Source organism: Triturus cristatus, chromosome 10, assembly GCF_964204655.1.
Source record: "Triturus cristatus chromosome 10, aTriCri1.1, whole genome shotgun sequence".
Lineage (NCBI taxonomy): Eukaryota > Metazoa > Chordata > Amphibia > Caudata > Salamandridae > Triturus > Triturus cristatus.
The window spans coordinates 196,316,817-196,336,044 of record NC_140593.1 but is presented as its reverse complement, the minus strand read 5'-3'; the positions used below and the strand labels follow the sequence as shown (position 1 = coordinate 196,336,044).

Here is a 19,228-nt window from a genome sequence, read left to right as displayed (position 1 = left end):
ATACAGGTCCGCTGAGTTTTTATTTGCTATGCTTGAGTGAGGGGAGGGTCATCCCGACCAACTTGGGCTTGATTCTTGTAATGGCCAAGCCCCACTCTCAACACGGTAATAAATATATTGCCTGACGCTCATGTAACACTTCTATATGAAACGCCTTACTGTTCTTGTCGGGCATGCGATAAACTGCCTGCTCACTATCCAATAAAAGACTTTCAATCCTTGCTGTAAATGCTAAGGTGTGTGCACAGTCCACGGACCTTCTGCTGTGTCACCATCCTCTGCAGCTCTGACTCACCTGTGCTGTCAGCACCGTGGGGTGACGTCACTGCCTTTCCTTGCCCATCACCCCCTCTTTCTCCTTTCGGTTATTTGCATATCTACCTTTGTTGAGGCTGCGTTGGCCCAATCAGATGGCGCGAACGCGCGTGGCCTCAGGGTTCTGCGGCTGGCCCCGCCCTTTCCTCCTCCTCCTCCTGGCTGCGGCAGCGGATCCGGGAGCCTGGAGGCGGCTGCACAGGCTGAGCAGACTCTTGAAAGAGTACCCGCTCCCCTGCGCGTGGTGACAGCTGCTCCCACGGGCCCCGCCGTGTGCCACGCGGTTGCACTGAGCACACATTCGCGCCTTGGACGAGGACACACGGGCAGCACTCGTTAAGAGACCGGAGCAGGTTCATTTCTTGCGTGGGGACACCGGCGGACTCAAGATGGTTTGCGGAGGCTTCCACTGCTCCAAGAACTCGCTCTGCGCGTTAAACCTCCTGTATATAGTGAGTGTCGCCACACCCTCCTTTCTCTGTGCAGTCGTTCCCTTTATCTTGCCCACCGTCCCTTCCATTCATTGTCTCTTCCTGCCTGGCTTCATGCATCTTCACTGTTACCAGGGTCCTTAGTCCCATCATCCCTTCCGCTGTTTCCTACACGAGTATGTAATTGCGATCCTTAGGTGTACCGTCACAGACCCCCTACCTATTGTCTCTTAACCAACATTCACACGTTATCTTATTTCTTCCAGTTCGTGGACACATTCATTGTGCCCCATACATTTTGTATCTCGTTTCCTTCCCTTGCTCCCACCTTCTTCCTTTTTTACATCCCTAATTATCTCCCCTCCCTCCTTCCCTTTCTTGCCCCATGTCTTCTCTCCTTTATCTCATTATATGCTCCCTCTTTCTCTTTCATTTATACCCTCTCGTTTTTTCTTCCATTTCCCTCTTTATCTCTGTTAGCCTTTTTTTTCTACTCATATAATGTCTCCGCCACGTGTCCCACCCTACTTTGTCTTGTTTTACCATTTTATTCTTACCTCAAAACTTATGTTATTTATTGTCTTTCTTTTTATGATTTGATCAGTGCCTCATTGGTTTTGAAATGTTTACTACATCGGTGTTCGCATTACCGTTCAGCCCCTTACTTAACTTCTCTGACGCATCTTTTTCGCTTATGTTCTTTCTTTTCATGCCGTCTTTTTCCCTTTTGTCTTTACATCCTCACTTGTCCCCCCCCCCCCCACAATGAACTCATCTGTGTCCTTTAATGCTGCACCTTCCTGCCTCAGCTCTGTGTTTTAGGCATTTCCTGCCACACACCTAAACAATGCCTGCATCTTCACCTGCCTTTTCTTGCATTTATTCATTTCACTGTGACTCTGGAGTACATCTGCTGTGGCCCTCCATGGTCCGAGAGAGCAGAGGGTAGGGGGCCAAGCCCGTGCCTTGGGTATCCATAGCTACCCTGCGCGTGCTGACAGAGATGGCGTGGTTGTCCTGCATAGAGGAATTGTTTGAGAAACGTTGTGTTTACGTGAACTCAAAAGACCTACCGAGAATAGGACTATTGATTTTGGGGCATGATGAGCATTGAGCGGGCCAGGGTTTAATACCTATTATTAAACCCTAAAGTACTGGTCATATCACACGGATGGCATGTTGAGTGGGGCAGCCAATGGGTCCATTTTTAATTCAGTCTATAAGTGGTGGTATTGGACTGCCTTGGATTTTTTCCCAGAACATGGCTTGTTACAAATTCTAGCAATGGTCAGAGGGGAGAACAGGCTGTGTCAGCACAATCCCCGCATCTGTTCTTATTCCTGACATTTAACTAAAGGTGTTGACTGGCTCTGTTATCTATCCGCCACGACGCATTGGAACGCATGCTCTTCAGCAGTTGGAAGGTAATGTAAACAATTTTGTTGGCCATGCCATTTAAATATATGTGGTCGACCATCACCGAATGAGTCCTGTGTTCATTAATAAAGTTAATTACGAGTTCAAGGCAAGGACGTCAATGTGCCGATAAAGTGAGATTATGTGCGGCGAGTAAGACTCCGAATAAACACTGGTTGTTCATGCTCCTGTGGTTACTCTTGTGTTTCAGTGTCCAGTGTCGGTCCAAGTGGGCCAGTGTAATGCCACATTTTCAGAATAACCATCGACTTCGTAAAAGATGCGCATTTAGTGTAACTGCAATTAAATGTAATTGTGAACAAAGATCTCGAATATCTTTGCTGGAACGGGCTCTCTGGGCCCTAGGTTGGACACCCCTGCTCTAGTGACTGAGATGAGGTGAGTGACACTTGATAAGTGCCTGGCCCTCTGCTCTTGTGCTCTGTACCTTTAAGTGATACCCTAGACTGGGGTCTTGGGTCACTTTACCACAGCCCACGTTCGGCCGGTGCCCATGTCATGCTTGTGTTTCACTTCTAATCTCCAGAACAGCTTCGCGAGTGATCTCCCGATAGACGGTCGGGGTTGTTTTACCACGGGTATTTTTAGGATGTCAGATGTAGTATCGGTATCCTATGTGGAAGGGGGTGGGGGCGCAGTGCTTTAAATGGGCAGGTACTGTCCGGTACTGAGTACCTGCACTTCTATAGTTCCATTTAAAGCACCGCAGTAGGGCCACAACATACTTAAACTGGGCCGCACTGTGTTATAGAATTGTCTCGAAGCGTCACCTTTCTTCCTGTTGTGGAATGGGTGGCAGAATTTCTGCTGGACTGGATTTTATTTTCAAGGCTTTGCGGTCTGATAGAGAGAGAGGCGATGCTGGAAGGCACCCTACGGGAGGGCCTGTTTTGTCCAGGGCCCTGTGTGTGTGTATAAATAAGAATATTTTTCGTAGGGGATGCCATTGATTCACAAATTGCCCTTTAAAAGCATCCTGGAGTTTCTGGTCCGTTTAAATGATTAGTTCCAGCTCTGTTATCAGATAATGACACGCTGTCGTTAAAAAGGACAAAAGGCCGGTGAGTTTCCTGAAAGTCACCTTCCTGCGTGGCTCGGTGACGCAGAGCCTGCTTGCACCACATGGTCATATGACCATTTTTTTTTAGCAGTTTTAAACTTTGTTTGATAAGTACAAGTTTCAGCGTTTTCTTAATGCCAGAATCACGAGTCACCTCAGCTTGTCCACGCAGCCTCTGGGGGGGATGACGTTCATGATACACTGTCCTTTAAGAGTTTTTATAGCCCAGCCAGCACGTGACTTCTCCACCGTCAAGGTGCTCACGGCTTCACGAGACGTTTGGCAGTTACTCTTCTTTGCTGGTGTAGAGCTGAAATCACAATGTCTGGTAACACGCAGGCACCAAGGGCAGGCGGCAGGTTTTCAAAATCATTTCAATGTTGCTAACTTCCATCCTCCCGGAAGCGCACATTTCACTATTTGTGCCCGTGGGCGTCGATATGATCAGATATAAACATCTGGGTGTCGCGCTCAGGTCTGTACAGTATGTTCTAGTTACCATGACGCAGTAGCCGCCCTATCTGCATCAATCCAGCAGTTCTCTCTACCCTTGCTCTAAATTTGGGGTATCTGAAAGCCTGCGACTCCCTGCCCTCGGCAGACGTTGTAAATGTCTACACTTTACTTTTAATAGTAGCGCCAGAGTTCTTGGCTGACAAAGTGAGAGGCATAAGCAGGGCTTGTTTTTGAATTAAATCGTCTAGGACGATTAACGTGAAAGAATGAATAGCGTGGCGGTAATAGCCCTTTGAAAGAAGAACCCGAAAGGGTTATTCTAGCGCTGCATTCCTAGCGTGCGCGCCTCCTTTCTTGAAGACTCTTCTCATGCTCTTGTGTTCTTTTCCGGTCATTAACCCTAGTTCCATAAAGGGTCCCAAGGCTGCGACATTGTTCTTCCATGACTGAGAATGCACCTTCAGAGTTCTTCATTGGTCTGGCCTAGCGCCCGGAGTCCTTTTGCTTCCTATATGTGGGCGCTGCACTTTTCTCCTACAAACATACATTCAAGCACGCCTTGGCATGCTCCCTGCAGATATGGCAACGTAAGATCCGAAAATAAAGTACCTTTTGGACAGTCAGGTACTAATATGATCACTTGGCGCTCCCTCTAGACAGAATACATACAGAACACAATCTTGAAGTACGCGTGCACACGTGCAAGGTTCTTTCCTGTCTTGAGATGAGCACACAGAGTCGAGTTTGGAAGCAGTCATTCAGGAAAAAGCACAGAGGCATTCCATGCAGTAGTGTGCATGTATTTAGTAAGATGTAGCAGAGAAAGTGAATTTCTGGTTCAAGCCCACGTCATTCAAGTGTCTACCGATGTGTCCACATGGAGCCTTCCTCAACGCTGCTGTGTTTGATGTGAGTGTCTGAGCAGAGTCTGTGCCCAGTGATTCAGAATATTTGAGGATGCCCAGACAACAACTACTCCCTCAGTACAATGGCCAGTATATGAGCTGCACACTGTGTATAGTTTTCCATTGGGCCTACTCACTGTTTGGTGTTTTTAATGTCTCTTTCATAGCATCCATTGCTGCTTTCATGTGGTTATTTGTTCCCATTTTTGACGAAGCGCTATAGACCCCCGGTTGGCCGGAGGACTGATGCTGGTTTCAGGACCATCTATTTCAGTGATTCAGTATGATGTTGTACCTTTCTTCCAGAGACCTTCAACAAAACTAGATACTGCTTCAGCTTGGGTCAACATTCAGATGTTATCACAAACCACTACTTTCAAGTAGGATAAAAGACTGCAGCCTGCCCGTTCAAATTTTTAGGTTCTTCAACTGCTACATAGTTCTTCACTTGTCTAACCTAACAGGACTTGGGTCGGGGAATGGTAGGACTCTATGGCCTCAATTAATTAAAAAAAAAAAAAAAAAAGTGTGTGTGTGTGTGTTATTCATCACACCCCCTGCCTTATTGCCTCCCTACTACCGTTCTCTCTGCGATACAGCCGGATTAGTGCTCAAACTACCTTCCCCTCTCCACGAGCCAGGAGTCTTAGCTCCATAGTGAATTCCAGTGCACTCCTACCAGCCTCAGGATTCACCTTCTGAAGAACAAAGCCCTTAACAACCTCCTTAATAGCCAAACCCCTATCCCCTGCTCACCATCCTATGATCTTCAGGCCTATTGATCTCATGGTATAATGTTATTTTCCCTAGGAATAGAATAGATTAAACCACACAGCTTTGGAAGTCAGTCTCTTGCACTCCCTTCCTACAGTTGGCACTAGAGAGAACCTGTTTTTGTGTTTCCCTGTTAGTCAGCCTATAGGTTAGAAGCATGTTCTTACATGCCTTCTATAAAGTCATGATAAAGGGTGAGGCTTCATAGGTTGCTGTCCCACAAATGCTCTGGGCCAACAATGCCAGTCCCCAAATACTTCATTTAAGCCTATAGACGCACCCCGGATATGCCATCTCTCAGGAAACTGAGACATGTTATTTCCTCCCTGGAAGGGTAACTTGGTAATGGCCTGGCATTGGTCTTTTTTGGTCCCTGCATGGTTCAGTAGTGAATTTACGTTAAAGTGTTATGCCTCTCTAGCTCACTTCTGCTACCTGGTGCTTTTCATTTGCTTTCCTTTGTGAGATCAGCACTCCACTTTGGTTGTTAATGGACACAGGGGTCTTGTCCTCCAGAGGTTTATCTACTCCAGTTGATCCTCCACTGGTAATTGGGAGCACGCATGTCCTTGCAACTCTTTCTGGTGACAGATGGCATCACAAGGTGCATTGTTGCATGGAAAGCGCACAAAGAGAAGCAACGCCTGACAACAGAGCCCTGGGGTCGGTGGCCATGTTGGAGCTTGCATGGCAGTGCTACCATTCTAAATCTTTGGGTCCATCTAAACGTAGTGGGTGGCTGAGACAATAAGCTAAAATAGAGACACATACAGAAGAAATATCCTGGGTTCTTGTCTTTTTTAGGATGGTGATATGACTTCGTACAGTCCATGATAAAATGCACGAAATCTTTAAACTAATCAATTGTCAGAAGTATGGTTATCTGCTACATGTCCTCCATGTTTCCCAAAAGCACTTACCTCTATATTTAATGTACTGAATCCATATTGAATCTGTCACGCTGGTTGTCCTTTCTTTGGTGCTGTTATGTCTGATCTGTCTGGCCCCGCTCTGAATAAATAAATAACATAGCCTAAATAAATTGATTACACACAGGTTGAAGGTGTTTTTCAGGAAGGAGCTGTTGAGTCTTCTTTCTCCTAGACACTATGCTTTTGTTCAAATGTTGCAGATTTGTCTGGATTCTAAATTGGATTTTGTTTTTGTTTTGGTGTCCTCTAAATAAAGTATTGCGTACCTCTCAAGCTAGTAGCAGCGTTTGTTTAGAGACAGTGTGTTGAAATCCATGGCAGTCTCCTTCACTGAACAGTCTCGAAGAGACAAGCAGGTTGGTTTCTCGAACCACTGAGTCTTATGTACAATGTTGACTTTTCAAGTCGCAGTCCATGCTCATGTTGCTACGCGCTCTGGCTTTGGAAGAAGCATGTTGGAAGCCGTTCTAGCTGTCTAAAATGTGTTGATTTGTTTGTGAACTTGCGTTCGTATCTAGAAATTGCACGAGCCGAGAGCTGCAATGTGAAATCTGGTTTGCAAATGCACTTCAGTCATTTCTTTGGGCCTTGATCCCCATATGCCCCAGGTATGGTATATATGTTTGGGTGGAAGTGGTAAGAACTCTACACCCCAAGGTTCCATTCTCGTTTGAATCTTTACGGATGGCTGAAAGGGCCTGTCTGCCCCTAGATGTAAAACCTCTAAGTTAATATTGATTAGTGGCAGCAATGACTCATGACAGTTATCCGCGTCTACCATAATACGCTTTACAAGATTTCGGACTGACAGAGTAGGAAACGTGGAGCACTTGGGATGCTAGATCTACAGGCGGGATGTTGGAGGCTGGCTTTGGAAGCCACTTTGGCATCACTCCAGTAGGGCTTCAGAGGAGGGGTTGCTTTGGTAACTGGCCTTAGCGGCGAAAAGGATAATGGAACCCCATGAAGTTGAAGTCAGCAAAGTTTGGATTCAGAAAACTAGACCCATGAAATACATTCATGCATACGGTCCATGAGGAGGTGGTGAATAGCCGGGAAGGATAACTAGGCCTGACTTTAAATTGCAATTCCACCCTTTTCTCCTGTGCTGTTTCTCATTTATGCTCGAGTCTCGTCGTTTGAGCCTGCTGTTCTAATAAACAACCTGCGACACTGTTCTTCACTTCATATGTCTAGTCAGTACAGGACTGAGATATCACATGGCACTAATTTCCGGAAATGTATTTATTCATTAAATATGTTTCTTGTAGCCATAGCAAAATACAGATCATGAGGACCTAATTTAAAAACACCCGAGGGCAGACGATAAGCTGATAAATTCTTGCATGATATGCTGTACAGAGCTAAAATCATCACTTTTTGAAAATTTGGAGGCCATTCGGGTGATTTCAATTATATGGTCTCCCTGTTGTTCCATCTATCTGCTGTTTTTCACTGTTGCGTTTTGTGAGAAGCATGTTCCGTTCTTTCTTTGTAGCTCCTGGCAGGTATTTTTTGTTGCACCCTCTGCTAGACTGTTTGCTCAGTTACGATTTTTTTTGTGGCCCAGCCCCCTTCCTTTCCATACTCTAGGAGGTGGGTGGGGCTTCTTACTAGACACCCTGTCCGAATGCTTGTTTGAAAAGCATGATTTGAGCTCTTTTATGAATCTTTGAAACATGTTTGTTCTTGAAGAAATTGGTCCAGTGCCTTCCCTTAATAGTGTTTTCCACCCCACCTTCTGTTGCTTTATCAGCCCTGCATGTTTTGAGTTATCTGGATGTTTTGTTGCATGGTGGTGTTTTTAGAAGGTAGCCAGAGCATTTCCTCAGCAGGGTTTGCGGGTGGTTGGTAGGACGTTGAAATATATTCCTACTTCTGCTGAAAAGTCATTTCATGACTACCAGGGTAAAGCTCACATTTGTCTGTGTTTTTCAGTTTAAGAACAGTTTAGCTACTTTGTTCTGTTCTCTTTGAACTTCAGCCTCTGTTTTTGTGTAAACCTGAATACTTGGTGTTACAGTAGCTGAGTATGTGAGAATCTTGGTTCTGATTAGGTTTATGTGTGGTTAAATTGGAGCAGTAGCCGTGTTAGCTGGTTTAGCATGTAGTTTGGACTCCTCATCACCGTTTTGAGGAGAAGAGTATAATTCAAAGAGAAACGACCAAAATTCTCCTTAATTTTAGTCTAATAACAGAAACTTGTGACAATTTCAGGAGGCTTTAGGTCTAATATTCCAGTGTGTATGGGTGACTTCTACTTTCCAACACCTGCTGGCAGGTGTGAAAACACGCCTAAATTGTGTGCTTCGTTGCACTCTAAAATTGCATAGAAATAATGTTGTTCAGAGAATTATTTAATAGTTGTGCTACCCAAAGTAACAATACATTGCAGCCAGATTGTGTTAATGAAGTTGCCTGCTGCAGTATCTGCCTCTCAGTAATTTGTTGAATCCCCTGGAGATCTTACTTTCAGATTCAGGCCCGGCAATTAAATGGCTGAGGATAATGATGCACACACACTGTTTGCCATTCTATTAACGCGCATATTTGAAAGAATAAAGTGTTATCATATTTAGCAGTCATCTGTTTTAATAAGAAAGGAACTGGTATTAATAGAAGCAGGTCTGACAATCAACACCACCATTGGCAACTTAGTTATCTGTCACCCAGTAAGTGGTTAACCACTCATTTAATATGGAGCCAATTAACAATTAGAATATGTAAATTCAAGTAAGCCAGAGTTATAGCTTATCAGATTTGGGCCATATCTTTGTCACATGACGGCACAAAAACTGAGAGCAAGGGTGATGGTAGGTGAGATTTTTTTTATGTATTCAATGGAAAAACAGATACACTGGGCTATAAATAGAAGGTGGATTTTTGTTGACCCTGAAATATTTCTCTGTTCTAGTTGTTTGTGTAGAGGTGTGGGAGGAACAGCACGTAGACCAGGTCGTTTAACGTAAGGTTTTATTGAGGATGTTACACGTCTCAATCTGCTGGGCAGTCTTTCTTCCTTCTTTGCGGGCTCCGTGGTTACAGCGGGGTGTTTGGTCTTCTCGCCAGCTATGGGACGTCCTCTGCGGGCACTCCGGCGGAACTCCAGGATCCACAGGGCGCGTGTAAAAGAAGGAAAAGGGGACCGTTAGGAACTCAATGTGTGGCGTTCTGAGACCCTATAACCAGGACCGGGGGTGAGGAAACACCTTCTGTTGTGCTTTCTAATAGTGCTTATATCTCGGTTCTCTTCTGTGCGACGAGTGAGTGGTTTTAGTGAGGGGGTAGGTAAGAAGGGGAATACGGCGTTCTAATGACCCTTTCGCCACCCCATCCAGCACTTGACCCGTTCGCGTACCTGGGGTAGCCACACCCCTCCAGGAGTGTGGCTCGGCGCTGCGTGGGTACGTTGGCCTCCTGGTTTTACACCTAGCTCCGTCGTGGAGTCTCCGTTCAGGACCTCCGCTGGTACGTCTTCTCCGCTCGCCGTCCTCGTTCTCCGTTCCTCGTCTCCGGCACTCCACTCTTTGGTGATGTCACACGCCTCCGTCTGGTCTTCCGGCCCAATATCCAATCCGGTATGTTCACGTGACGAGGGGGGCGTGGCGACCGCAAACAGGCAGTGCGGCTTAAAGGGATCCGGCTCGTTCTCACAGAATGCTTCAGCAGTCCCGAAAGTATCCCAATCGTCCTGTGAATGGGTAAAAGAACAAGGTAGTGGGGGTGCAGGTGTCCACCAATCCAGGCTATCCCGTACTTCATCCTGAGACGCCAATGACCCTTTTACAGTTTGGTATCCACCTGGCTGGGTAACCAGAGTTTCTTCTCATACAAGTGTTCAATGCTGTTGAGTTTCCATTGCCAGCTGCATGAATAATCCACTTCATGCTTCCGAAGATACTTAACGAATTTGTGAATAATGATCGAGCCTTCTGTTCCTCAGTACGGCTTTGACTGTAATTGTAGGCAAAGGCAATGCTTGAACTACCTGTTCTGTGCATCGGTCCATGGATGCGTCTCTGCTGCTTGACCTTAAATCTAACACATGATTGGCAGATTGAATATGAAGAGTTAAATATTTTATTATGCATATTTTATAAAAAAAAATATACATGCAAGATACCACCAAGTACATATCAAAGTCGTTTATTTCACTGTAAAATACATGTATCTTCTGCTTGTCATCAGGGTACATGCCACCGTTACACTTATGAACCTATGTTTTGAGTCAAGAGGTTCCAGATACATTGGAAAAACAGAAGTACTCCATCCCTCTCACATCGCTTCTTTCTACACTTCTCTCACTTTTTCTAGCCTCTTCATTGCCCATATCCACTATCCCTCTCCACTGGCTTCCCCCACACTTATCTCATCTCATTTAGTCTCCAAATTGTTCAGTTTCTTCTTTCTTTCTCTCATTTCTTTGTCCTTGCTTCATTCCTCTCTCCCGCCTAAGTCTATTGTTATTTTGCTCCACTCCTGTCTCCCTCTATAATGTTCCCTCTTTCCTTTTATATATTTTGTTATTTAAGCAGCTTATAAAACCAAACTATACAATGAATACTTAACACCCTACAGACAATTTAACCTACATACAATGATTAACAAACGGAGGAAGTATACAAGATCAGAAAAACAGAAGAAAGGAAATACTGTTGATGGTTATAATGGGAGATAAATAGGTCATTGATCTATAAAGGTGTTACCCATGGCTCTTTGCTGATCAAAGTGGCATTGTCTATCAAGATATCTTGCCCACCATACAGAGAATATTGGGTGAACCCAAGCAATAATCGGCCTTTCAGTGGTCACACGCAGGGCCGGCTATAACGCTGATGGCTCCCAGTGCGACAATTGTTGTTGGCGCCCCCCTTCCCCAGTGACCACCTCTGCCATGGATTCCCTCGCTACCACCCTTTAATAGTGCACCTCAAGTCTCCATAACCACTCCATCTCTCAGATGCATTTAATTAGTTGTATAGCGCCACTTATACAGTGTAGGGTGTCAGAGCACTTTACATCACACACACACTACACAGAGACAATCAATCATAGTTGTGTAAATCAGTGTATAGGAAATGTTACATAAGACAGAGGGCTATAAGGTGTAGGAGTCACATGTCATCCACACTGGTAAACAGTATAGTTTAATAGCGCTTAGTCTAGAGAAGCCCAAACCCAGAATTTAAAACGTAACACCATAGTTAGGGGTTCTTTTTAATAATCAGAATTGATTTATATACAAATTGATCCTTTTTCCAACATTAGAATAATGAAAGATAGGGTAAAAATCATAACTCTCTCATCTATACCTTGCAGGTTGCACGCAGCTCTTTGATGACAGTTAATAGCTCACTGTTCAATGCTAGGATGTTAACTTATTAACTGCAAGTAATAAAAGGATCTCAGACAAAAGCAATGACCCACTGATCTATTTAAATGATAGGCACTTTGTGATCTGCTGTTACAGGTTCTTTGCAGTAGGCCTATTAACCATCTGCGCTACCCTACCATGACTCAAAGCTTCCACTAGACAACCCTCCAATCTTTCTGTAGGAAGAAAATTAATCGCAGAGTTATCTTGACATTTTAAATGAGGGCTGAAATTTGCTGGAGGCCAGGAACGCTGGCAGAAGGTGCTTTTAAAACTATTTTATACTTGCAAACACGACGCCCCCAACTAGCGGCAGCGCCTGGTGCCGTCGCACTGGTCCCACCCCCCTAAAGCCGGCCCTGGTCATTCACGCGGAAACAGCTTAATCCATGATTTTTAGCTACTTAAGCATTACGACCTCCTCAATCTCTACCGGATGACCCAAGCATCTCCATCTGAAGTCACCTTGAATGAACATAGGACGGTGGCAAACGTGTATGCTATCTCCCTCTCCCTTCGTAGTGTGCTGTCTCTTGGCCGTTCTCAGTCTCTTGTTCATGGCTCACTCTATTGTTTATCCCGCTCGCTACCATTTTTACATATTCTTTTCTTGATTTTCAGTCCGCAATGTCTTTTACTATCCCTGCTTTTCCCTCTACCCATCCATCACTTTTATCCCTTTCACTCCCTTGCCTCCCTCTAATTTGCTCTTTTCATGCCTCCATCGCGCTCACTTTACTTCTTCGGTCTGTCATTTTTTTTTCATGCATTCTTCTCCCTACATCTAACTCCCTGATTTCCCCCATCCAATTGCGTCACTTTATTCCCCCATCTCCCTATTTTATCTGCCATGGTCTCCCTCAAATCGGTCCTCCCTTTGTGGTTGGTTCGCTTGCTTATCTCATTCGTCATCTTTGTCCTTCTTTTTCTCTCTTTTTAACCTGATTTGATTTTCGTTAACTCTTATTTGAACTCTTTCTCCTTCTCTCAATAAAAATCTGGTCTTTTCCTGTACTTTTTTCGTCACGCAACTGCCATTAACTCTCTCTCATTGTCTCTCATTAATGCATGTTCTAGTTGTTTCTTTCCGCCTCGCTGTTTTTTTATTGTGTCTCTTTCCACTGTGTCTGCCTGCTACCCACCCCTTTTATAACTGCCTCTTCCCCCTCTTTTCTCCCTTTTTCTCTTCTCTCTTTCTAGTATTCCAACATTTTCACTTATTCCTCACCACTCATGTTTGTCTCCACGTTTCTCTCTTCATTTGGTTATTTCTTTCCCTGCTTTCTTCTCTGACTAGATTTCTTTTTCACTGTCATCATTCATCTGTCTCCTGCCCACCTCGGAATATGGAAGGCAGGGAATGAAGGTGTGTGATAGTGAAACTCTTTAGAGGGTCTTTCATCAGGGCAAGCTGTGAAAGCTCTCATATGAGCTGGGTGATATTTCACTGCAGTAGCAGGAAGGTGAAGTTGTAGCTGCCGAGACTAGATCTACAAGGAATGCACACAGCTGCAGTTTGTGAAATGGGATTCACTCTTTTCTTCAAATATTCTCATTTAGATGACCCCCCCACCTTTCTAGGATTTGCTGTCACGCATTTTATGCAAATTCTTAACTGTGTTTGCGTTACAAAGCCTAAGATTACAGTTATAATTTGCACTTAATGTTACCTGTGAACTATGTATTTTTCCTTTCCTTCACCATGTTGGAACATTCCAATCCCCCTAGCTCCTTTTGGTTCATTCCCTGTTTTGACAGTTTAGAACGTTGATGGAAATTCTGTCAGTTATGGAGAGCAGGAAGATGGAATAAAGCTCCACTTACCGATGTGCTTTCACCTCCCTCTAGTTACCTTTATAATTTATAGAAGGCACGCCAGGTATTTGAGAGCTTGTAAACTGAGCTGTGTGGGCAGCTCAACATGTCAGTTAATGTGTGTCACAAAGAACAGAGCATATAATTAGGCTATGGCAAAAATGCTTTGGACAACAACATGAAAGTTACCCAGAATATTAGAATTTATTTGCTAAAAACCAAGCGCCAAACCGGGAGTGGAGGTAACGGAACCAGAGGATTACACAAATCCAAATATAGCATTATACTCAGAAAAATCTTGCAAATGGATTAAATGTAGATGGCGAACTGAATGTACATCTGAAATAATTACAACCTCTGGAGAAAGTCTACAGTAAGGGAACGCTCTATATATAGACTGCAAAATGCGAAAGCACACCTGTAACAAACCAATAGAGAAATCTCGATAATTTTTTTTTTGTACATTGGCAATATGAAAGAACGCCCAGGACAGGGTCCTAATGTGGTCCTGTAGGTTACAATAATTAAGCAAAAAAAGTTATGAAAATGGACAGTTAGGGAGCTGGAGCTTACAGAGTAAAAGTACAATGATTTGGGAACAAACCCAGATATTTTTACTGGTTGAATGATCCCGGGAAGAGTAACATTGATATAAAAAACTGAATATCACAATCCCAAGAAGGCGGAGAACATAACATGGTAACAGGTGACTCCAAATCCCAGAATCGACTGGGAGACTGGAGAAAAGAAATGGACTTCTGGGTGTCTATTGCTATAAATATAGAAACTGACAAAGGACTAACTTTGACCATGAGGAAGACTAGAGGTCGGTCGCAATGCGTCTTTCAGCATCGGTGACCCAGTTGTGCCTTTGAGGTTAAAAGATATAATACATGAAAACCTGTGTTCCAAGTGCACGATTCCTTCCCACTTCAGTAAAAGAACTTCGGTTAATGATTATGACTGGGCTCGCCTATTGCTGTATGCTGCAGATACAGCGACATTAGGGTCAGCTGTGTGATCTACTTATTAATTACCTTGCTTGGCAGAGGCATTAAACCTCAGGGCACTCATGAAGGTGCTCACAAGCCCAGATGGCAATGCTTGTGCTATTAAAGGGATGATGTCAGACCACAGGCTTCAAGCCTTACCTACCCTGCTTTCTATCCTTCCCTGGCTGATAAGTGCCCTTTCTTTGTTGCAGCAGCAGGGAAAGGGAAAAAGGAAGAATTAACAATTACAAGGAAATTCATTCTTCTACTGTTTTGGAATTGAGAGTAAGTGCGATGTGTACACTTGTCTTGTCGAAACCAAATCTCTCAGTAAACGTGGATATAGACCAGTTTATGGAATTTTTTTGATTGTGTTGCCTCTAAAACTAATTAGGTTGAGGTAAAACTTTCCTTTTTAAAACACCATAATATGCTCCAATTTCCGGATAACTACTTTTGTTTAAAAATAAATTACTAACTCTCTGAAGAGTATCGCTCATTTCTGCTTCCTGATTTTGTGCTTCCCTGGACTTTTCTATCATACCAAAGCTGGGGGGGTGCAACCTCCTGACCTTTCGCTGGGGTTTGTTTTGTACTCTTTCTGAACCTTGTATCCTTATTGTGTGCTCTTGCAGCACCAGGTGCTAAGATACATGAAGACCCAGTAGCATGCCCAGGATGAACGGTAACACAAGGTATTAATAGATTACACTGCTTGAAGCAGAGGTTGCCTTCACAGAGCACTGTCTGGCTTCACACAGACGCAGAGAGACACACTGCCTCCCAGTGGTCCAGACCTCTTTGGTTTGGCTATAAACCAACCAACCCATTGGCTTCTGCCTGACCTGCAGGATTCAACAACCATCAAACATGGTCTGTAGGATGCCTGTGAATGTTATTTGAAGACTGATATCTCCAGCAGTGAAGCCCTCGAGCCCAGTAGCCTTGAGGAACCCATTGAAGAGCCTGAATAGCGCTGTACCACCGATCCGGAAAAGGCAAACCCTCCACAGCCTTTGTAGTTCCATCTGCCGGTTCCGAACTGATCTGTTTTCTAAAACCATTCCTTCTCTGAGTTTCAGTACTACTGCCTGTTCGACCTTGTTTAGCTCTTGTTGACTATAGCCTGGACACAACCAGTGATGGAAAGAGTTACACACCAACAAAATATCCAAAGGTAACTTTTATAAGCTGGAAAACCCTGAAACTCTATCTTGCAATGTGCACTTGGAAGCCAGCCTGATTGTTGTGTATGTTTCCTAAAAGAAACAAACGGTAATACTTTGACTTGTTACACTTGAATTGTCTATTGCGATATAGTGGGGCTTTCCATCAACCAGGTAATACCCAAATTGAAAATCTCCCAACCTGATATTCTGATGCTCATTAACCTGCTCCACATCTTCCAGACCTAAAGAACATGCTCTTTGTTTTGCAGAAATTCCATATCATATACAAATAATACTTTTTCATTTGCTGTTCAACAGTCTACCTAGTTTAATTCTTTGTGAAATGTGCTACGTAAACATTATTAGTTCTTGTCAACATCTTCCAGCCATAGAACGTAGTTTGTTTACATTTAATTACACCACGATTGTCTGACACCATATGTCTGACATTAGATTCTGGGATTTCAGTTACAAATCAAACACCCTTGCTAGTGTGACTGTTGAAGTGATCAACCCTAAAGTTCTTTCAAAAAAGAACCTTGCCCCTAGTTAGTATTTATTATTAGAGTGTTGTTCTCTTAGTCCTTTTTTGTTTATTGTAGAGCATGGATTTAACTGCATTTTTCATTTGTTCACCTGAGCTAGGTGTTTGAACCTGCGACTTCAACTTTCTTTGAGTGCCCTCCATCTTCCCATTTAGTGTTATTTATACCTTTTAATGCGTTTCGTTTTTCAATAGCACATACCGCTTTTTGCAAGTTTAATACACATATTGTGTCTCATACCGGGCTCGCTGCTGATTACTATTGTTCTTCAGTCTCTTTGGCTTGCCACTGTAGATATCAGGTGTACAATTACATAATTTTCATCCACTTTAAAACTGCCTTTAAAGTCTACTGAATCCGTGGCATGAGAACATATGTAGATGGCCGTCTTTGCTAATGCTTCATATGCTCATCAGTGCATATTATGATGAACACCAGTGCATATTATGATGCACACACGAGTGCACCATTTTGATTTGTGGCAATAATCGTGCTTTGCTATTCACAAATATTTCAAGTGCCATGTGGAGCCTTTTAGTGTCTGGCACTTTATATAAGTTCAAATATTTGCTAGTATGGTTATTCTCCCGTATGTGCTGTTGGCTGTGATCTTTCCTCGACGTTTATTTAAAATAATTTCCAGTGTTCAGTCTGCTAATGTTACATTTGATTCTTTATTATGCTCTATTTTTGTGTCCAAAACAGTTGCTTGGTGTTTCTAATTAGAAAACGTGAAAGTTCTAAAAAAAAAAAAAAAAAAAAAAAAAAAAAACTTATTTGGAAAGCTGTAGACTAGAAGGTTTCAATGAGAACTGAATTAAAAAAAATATTTTATCTCGATTTTGAAAGTACTAAAAAAAAAAAAAGAAAAAAAACGTATTTGGAAAGCTGTAGACTAGAAGGTTTCTATCAGCACTGAATTAAAAAAAAATATTTTATCTCGATTTTGTCCTAAAGTATTTTTTCAAAATAATTTCAGTTCTGTCAGAAGCCTTTCCGCGGAAACTGTTTTACTTAAGCATCAGTGTAGCAGTCCAAATCATACTCGAAAATGTTGTTTGCCCTCTGGCGGAGGGTGAGGATTTCCACCATTCAGACAAAACACAAAGGTCTCAAGTATGGGCGTGCGCAGCTTTTCAACTTGTTTGGAAGTAAGTCCTGTGTTGTCCCCAGAGACAACATCAGATACTTGTCCTAGTCTTTATGTTGAGATGAAAAGAAGAAGAAATAGCTTGCAATCCAATCGGGTATCTTCATACTAGAAACTTTAGGAATGTTGCTTGCCCCTAGGGCCAGTTGCGAAAACATGCACGCGCTTTCTGTTGTACCCAAGAAAGGTTTATGTAATTGCCTATTCAGATGTTTGCACATTAGTTTTGCTTTAAAGGAAGGGACATTTTTCGCACATTTCAGGTGGCACCTGCCACAATGTTGAGCCCATTACTTTCCGTGACCGCTTACTTCAGCCTACACCGTTACTTTGACTGTTATCACTTAAATCAGGCTATCTGGAATCAAACTTCAAGATCCAGAGACAAACGAGTTTAAACATGAAAAGGTAAGTTTCACTGCACCTCGGAGCAAAGTCTTATAACCACCCCTCCACCCCCAAAGAGATCTCACAACCTCCACTGCCATCCTCCATATTGTGGCCCGTTCATTGCAGACATCAAAATACATTTTGTGCGGATTAAAGAAAAACAAATCAAGTGTATATATGCGAGTATTCACGATCGCTAGTAGGACTTCTCTTTACTGTTTCCCTGCAGATAACTGTGTGTAAATGTAATAATAATAACATTATTTATAGCGCCTGGTTACTTCAACCGATGTGTGCCCGCATTAGGATTTAATTCTCCGACACAGCACCTTGACAACAGGTTCCCGAAGTGGCCCTTAAGTTTGTCTAAAAAGCCAGGTTTTAAGTTTTTTTACGAAAGGCCAATTCATTACCGTCCTGACTGAGTACAAGACGCAGGGCTTTCCGCTCTTCGGAGGCCAGTGACCTAAAAGATCGCTCTCCCATGTGTGCTCTTTGCACAGTGGTGATAGCAGCTAAAGGGGGTCCTGCAGACCTGAGACTTCTGCCAGGAGAACCGGGTTTTACAAAAGTGCAAATACCGGGGTCCTTTTCCGTTCAGGATCCAGTGAGAGTAGCACTTCGCTTTAAAAGACACACTCTTGCCCAATGGCAGCCAATGCAATTTAGCAAGAGTTGGATCCATAGGTGAGCACATTGGAAGGTTTAGCATCAGATGAGCTGCTGCATTCTGTACCCTCTGTAGTCTCCGCAGACTAAATTGTGAGACTCCCAGATATAGCTCATTGCAGAAGCCCAATCTGGACATTACCAGGACCTGGACCTGGACCACCGACTTCCTGGCAGCTTCTGGTAGGAACTTCAAGATCTTTTTCAAAGTTTTCAGAATCCCAAAACATTTCCCCACTAGGCTGGTTATCTGACTGTCTGACAAAAGTCTTGCATCAAACCAAATTCTGAGATGCTTAACTTTCGGCTTGGGATCAGGAAGTGGCCCGTGTGAAACTGGTCACCATGCAGAGGACCAGATTGATAGTTGCTTCCCCTGTATAAGAACCTTAGTTCTTCCAGCATTTACTTTGAGGCAGCTATGGTTCATTCACTCAGCCATGGCGACTCACTGAGAGAAATTGTGTTTTGTGCCCCTGTTGAACTTGAGGATGTTTTGAAAGGTTGGAGATGACTGCTCTTATGCAGCGATCATAGCTTAAAGAATAGAAGCAGGGTAATTCTCCTTTTATCACATTGTTACTTTTTACTCGGAAGTCCCTTCCTGTACTAATAATTAAAATGGATGTTCTCTGGGAGTAAATTGTACTAAGGGAGGAGGATGCTTCCTGGTAGAATTAGAAAGTGTAAGGGTCTCTTAGATCTAAGAAACATTGGAGCTTCCATCGAGATGTGAAGACAGAAGAGTAACAGTGCAGGAAGACTTATTCTTGTCCTGCTGGGGCAGGAACCTACCAAGTGTTTCATTTTTACC

At 43.5% G+C, this 19,228-nt stretch overlaps 1 protein-coding gene across 1 annotated transcript in view; it reads left to right on the top strand.

Moving 5' to 3' along the window:
* Positions 1-404: 404 nt before the first annotated feature.
* The window catches only part of TSPAN13 (tetraspanin 13), a 105,023-nt gene continuing 86,199 nt past the window's right edge, over positions 405-19,228 (top strand). The window contains exon 1 of the mRNA XM_085630798.1: positions 405-767. Coding sequence (XP_085486924.1) covers positions 705-767 — 63 coding nt within the window. The 5' untranslated portion in view covers positions 405-704. The remainder of the gene's footprint in view (positions 768-19,228) is intronic.